The sequence below is a fragment of the Heterodontus francisci genome, unplaced genomic scaffold (assembly GCF_036365525.1).
Source record: "Heterodontus francisci isolate sHetFra1 unplaced genomic scaffold, sHetFra1.hap1 HAP1_SCAFFOLD_88, whole genome shotgun sequence".
Classification (NCBI taxonomy): domain Eukaryota; kingdom Metazoa; phylum Chordata; class Chondrichthyes; order Heterodontiformes; family Heterodontidae; genus Heterodontus; species Heterodontus francisci.
Window position 1 is genome coordinate 2218400 of NW_027142063.1, and position 4688 is coordinate 2223087.

The 4688-nt window shown below is 48.4% G+C and overlaps 2 protein-coding genes across 2 annotated transcripts; both read left to right on the top strand.

Moving 5' to 3' along the window:
• Positions 1 to 459: 459 nt before the first annotated feature.
• LOC137366429 (histone H2B-like) lies at positions 460 to 807 on the top strand (the record flags this gene model as incomplete). Its single annotated transcript, XM_068028281.1, has 1 exon — positions 460 to 807. A coding segment is annotated over one exon (348 nt), but the record flags the coding sequence as incomplete, so codon positions are not given.
• Positions 808 to 1650: 843 nt separating this feature from the next.
• Positions 1651 to 2040, top strand: LOC137366431 (histone H2AX-like). Its single transcript, XM_068028284.1, has one exon. The coding sequence runs from the start codon at positions 1651 to 1653 to the stop codon at positions 2038 to 2040; it is 390 nt and encodes a 129-aa protein (XP_067884385.1).
• The last annotated feature ends 2648 nt before the right edge of the window (positions 2041 to 4688 follow it).

Below are 4688 nucleotides of genomic sequence, written 5' to 3' on the forward strand. Positions count from 1 at the left end.
TGGTTTCTAACCCAGTGACGGCTCTGAGCTGTTGAAACTGCCTGAATAAATATTTCCGCCCAACAAAGCGCTCAATTTAGAGAGGCCGGAATGTGAGAAGCTGCTGAAAATAAGGGATCCTCACAGCCAGGCGACATTTCCCGGTGGATTTTTCAATAGAAACTGGGGCTTGAGAGAGCCTTTGGGAAATGTAATTCCTGAATGCAGTGAGAGAGTTTGTGATTGGTTGCAGATGTTAAATCTGATTGGATGGCGAAAGAGACCAATTAGAGTATTACAAAATAAAACCATTGTGACATCTCTCCCAATCACCCAATCACAATCTTTACTTTCCCCCATCCCTCATTAGCATAGAGCTGTGGGATTGTCTATTTAATCCGCACTCGGAAGGGGTTTGGTTTATTTCTGTGTCTGAAATTGAAACTGAAGATGGTTGAGGAGAAGAAGAAAGCAGCTGCTAAGAAGGGCGCCAAGAAAACTGTGAGTAAACCGTCAGCAAAGGGCGGTAAGAAGCGGAGAAAGTCGAAGAAGGAGAGTTACTCCATCTGCATCTACAAAGTGATGAAGCAGGTTCACCCCGACACCGGCATCTCCTCCAAGGCCATGAGCATCATGAACTCGTTTGTGAACGATATTTTCGAGCGCATCGCGGGCGAGGTTTCCCGCCTGGCCCATTACAACAAGCGCAGCAGCATCAGCTCCCGGGAGATCCAGACCACCGTGCGCCTGCTACAGCCCGGGGAGCTGGCCAAGCACGCCGTGTCGGAAGGGACAAAGGCGGTGACCAAGTACACCAGCTCCAAGTAAAACTGCACAATGGACTGAAAAGCATCCCAAACACAACGGCTCTTTTAAGAACCACCCACAATCTCTCTGAAAAAGCTGCATCCGAACATCTCTATTAAATCACTTAAAGACAATGTATAATATCATAAGGATCCTACTGCTGTGTTTGCTGTACCTTCAACCTTACAAGAACCCATAATCAGCTCACCCGTCTTCACCTTTTTGCTTAAAGCTGTTATTGTACTGTTTTTTTTCACAGCCCCTGAATGACCGTATTAATAGCTGCTTTCAGTGTTGAGGGTTAGACCTTAATCCCTTAATGATTTTATTAACAGCAACTCTCCGCAGTGCAACAACCTGGGATGGGATTATTACAGAGCAGGTTAAGGGCAGTTCCAGAACTCCTTCCGGCTCCCTCTTTTCACAGAAGGACACTGAGCTCTGATTGAAAACTAAACAATGTTTCACTTCAGGCCAATGCAATGAACAGGTATTTATTCCCACCAGGGACAGTTTGAAAGCGATTGTAGAATGAGCCACAATTTAAACAACATTTTACAAGTTGAATAAAACAAAATACAGAGAAGGGATTTTAAATTTTTGATGAAGAATTACATTTATTTTAATCCGCTCCTTTCCAGCAATGAAATTGGCGGGCTTTTTGAAATTGAACAATTCTCTGCTTCTGATGTCGTGGTGGGTAAATCCCGCCCTCTTCTGTTTGTCAGTGACCTGATTGGTGAAGAATATAGGCAAATGAAGTGAATTAGGTCCCGACCATTGAGGAAAATTCTCAGTCTATAAGTAAAGTAAATGCTGCGTAAATTAACCATTCTTTGTTAAAACATTTGTGAGATTGTGAAAATGTCTGGAAGAGGAAAGACCAGCGGGAAAGCTCGGGCCAAGGCCAAGTCTCGCTCCTCCCGGGCTGGACTGCAGTTCCCGGTGGGCCGAGTTCACAGGCTCCTGAGAAAGGGCAACTATGCTGAGCGTGTGGGTGCCGGAGCTCCGGTCTATCTGGCTGCTGTGCTCGAGTATCTGACCGCTGAAATCCTCGAGCTAGCCGGTAACGCGGCCCGGGACAACAAGAAGACCCGTATCATCTCCAGACACCTGCAGCTGGCCGTCCGCAACGAAGAGGAGCTCAACAAGTTGCTGGGAGGGGTGACCATCGCTCAGGGCGGGGTGCTGCCTAATATCCAGGCCGTGCTGCTGCCCAAGAAAACCAGCGCTCAGAGCTCCCAGAAAAAGTAAAGCGGCCAAAATGTCATCCAATAACCCAAAGGCTCTTTTCAGAGCCACCCACAGTCTCTGTGAAAGGGCTGTTTATTGTCTAATTCTAGCATGTCAGTATCAGAACAGATTAGGAACTATTTAATATGTTTAAGTAAATATTTCAGTGACTTCTCACTGTCCCCCTGAAGCCTGTGTGAAGGGGAATTACCCATAGTCTGTAATTTATCACTTCCACACCCAGTTTGAGTTATTGGTCCCTGAAGGATTGCTGAATGGAGTATTTTTCCATGGAGTGGGAAATAAATGACAGATTAAAGCTGTGCGTAAAATAGCACCAGGAATTTGTGGCGATAAGAAAGGGTCAAGGTTACGGGAAAATATTTTACCAAAAACTTTAAATAGATTTTCCAGTAATCGCTTCTTTCCGACACTGAAATTGGCGCCTTTTTCGAATTCAAACTGTGTTAGGACGACAATTTAAGCCAATGATTTGCTGTATTTTCTAATTCGAGGCTCTGCGATTGGTTAAGACATGCGAATGGGAAGAGGGTGACCAATCAGAAGTGAGCGCGGGCTCAAACTGCGGGAATTCCAGAGTGATGTGGATTTTCACTGAGGGCATGTGTGGACTGGGGAAATAACTAAGTGTGGAGCCTCAGGCGCTGTTTACACAGCCCGTTTAGAAACTCAAATCCACTGCACATCCTTGCTGCAATTGAAATGTCAAACTCAGGGATTCCAGGCTTCTACCCGAACACAGCGCAGATTTATTCCAGACAGTTCTAAACAACCTATCCGATCTCCCGTTTCCAGGTCACTGCTCTCTCTGTGAGGCGGTGGGTGGCTCTTGGAAGAGCCTTTGTTGTGTGTTTGCAGGAAAGGGGCTGGTTGTTCAACCGCTGAATCCGTAGAGAGTGCGGCCCTGCCGTTTCAGAGCGTACACCACATCCATGGCAGTGACCTTCTTGCGCTTGGCGTGCTCAGTATAGGTGACCGCATCACTGATCACATTCTCCAGGAAAACCTTCAACACCCCGCGAGTCTCCTCATAGATCAAACCCGAGATCCGCTTGACCCCGCCACAGCGAGCCAGGCGGCGGATTGCTGGTTTGGTGATGCCCTGGATATTATCACGAAGCACTGTGCGGTGCCGCTTTGCTCCCCCTTTGCCCAGTCCTTTGCCTCCTTTACCTCTGCCTGACATTTTTTTATTTCCAAAATATACTTTATTCTTAAAAATCTGTAAAAATTACATTCCCAAACAGTTTAAAACAGCATCAAGTCAAAAAATACCAACAGTGCAAAGGTGATCAGTTTCCTTCTGTACAATTTTGAGTTGCCTCACAACCCTTCATGCCAAATACATTTTTACATTTACAGCACACAAAATTTTCCCGATAAAGTTCGAGGGGTTTCCCATGAATCCAGCCCCTCAGTTCAGCTTGGTGGGGGGGACCTTACACTGTGGTCTTTCCCCATTGAGCCTTTCCTGTGGCTGCCCCAAGCTTTAGTGCGTCCCTCAGCACGTAGTCCTGGACCTTGGAATGTGCCAGTCTGCAACTTTCAGTCGTGGACAACTCTTTGAGCTGGAAGACCAGCAAGTTTCGGGCAGACCAAATGGCGTCTTTCACCGAGTTGATAGTCCTCCAGCAGCAGTTGATGTTTGTCTCGGAGTTCGTCCCTGGGAACAGCCCGTAGAGCACAGACTCCTGTGTTACAGAGCTGCTTGGGATGAACCTCGACAAAAACCACTGCATCTCTTTCCACATCTGCTTTGCAAAGACACATTCCAGGAGGAGGTGGGCAACCGTCTCTTCCCCACCACAGCCACCGCGGGGGCATTGTGCAGAGGAGGCGAGACTTCGGGTGTGCATGAAGGATCTGACGGGGAAGGCTCTTCTCACCACCAGCCAGGATGCATCTTGGTGCTTGTTTGAAAGTTCTGGTGATGAGGCATTCCGCCAAATGACTTTGGCGGTCTGCTCGGGGAACCATCCGACAGGATCCACCGTTTCCTTTTTCTGTAGGGCCTTGAGGACATTCCGTGCAGACCACTGCCTGATGGATCGGTGGTCAAAGGTGTTTTCCCGCAGAAACTGCTCCACGAAGGATTGGTGGTACGGCACGGTCCAACTTGATGGAGCGTTCTGCGGCAATGTGACCAGGCCCATCCTTCACAACACCGGGGACAGATAGAACCTCAGCACGTAGTAACACTTGGAGTTTGCGTACTGGAGATCTACACACGGCTTGATGCAGCCGCACACGAAGGTGATCATCAGGATGAGGGCCACGTTGGGTACATTTTTGCCGCCCTTGTCCAGAGATTTGAACATCGTGTCCCTCTGGATCCGGTCCATTTTAGATCCCCAGATGAAGCGGAAAATGGCTCGGGTGACTGCCACAGCGCAGGAGTGGTGTATGGGCCAGACCTGCACCACGTAGAGCAACACAGGGCGGCGCAGTGGTTAGCGCCGCAGCCTCACAACTCCATCACCCCGTGTTCAATTCTGGGTACTGCCTGTGTGGAGTTTGCAAGTTCTCCCTGTGCCTGCGTGGGTTTCCTCCGGGTGCTCCGGTTTCCTCCCACATGCCAAAGACTTGCAGGTTGAAAGGTAAATTGGCCATTATAAATTGCCCCTAGTGTAGGTAGGTGGTAGGGAAAT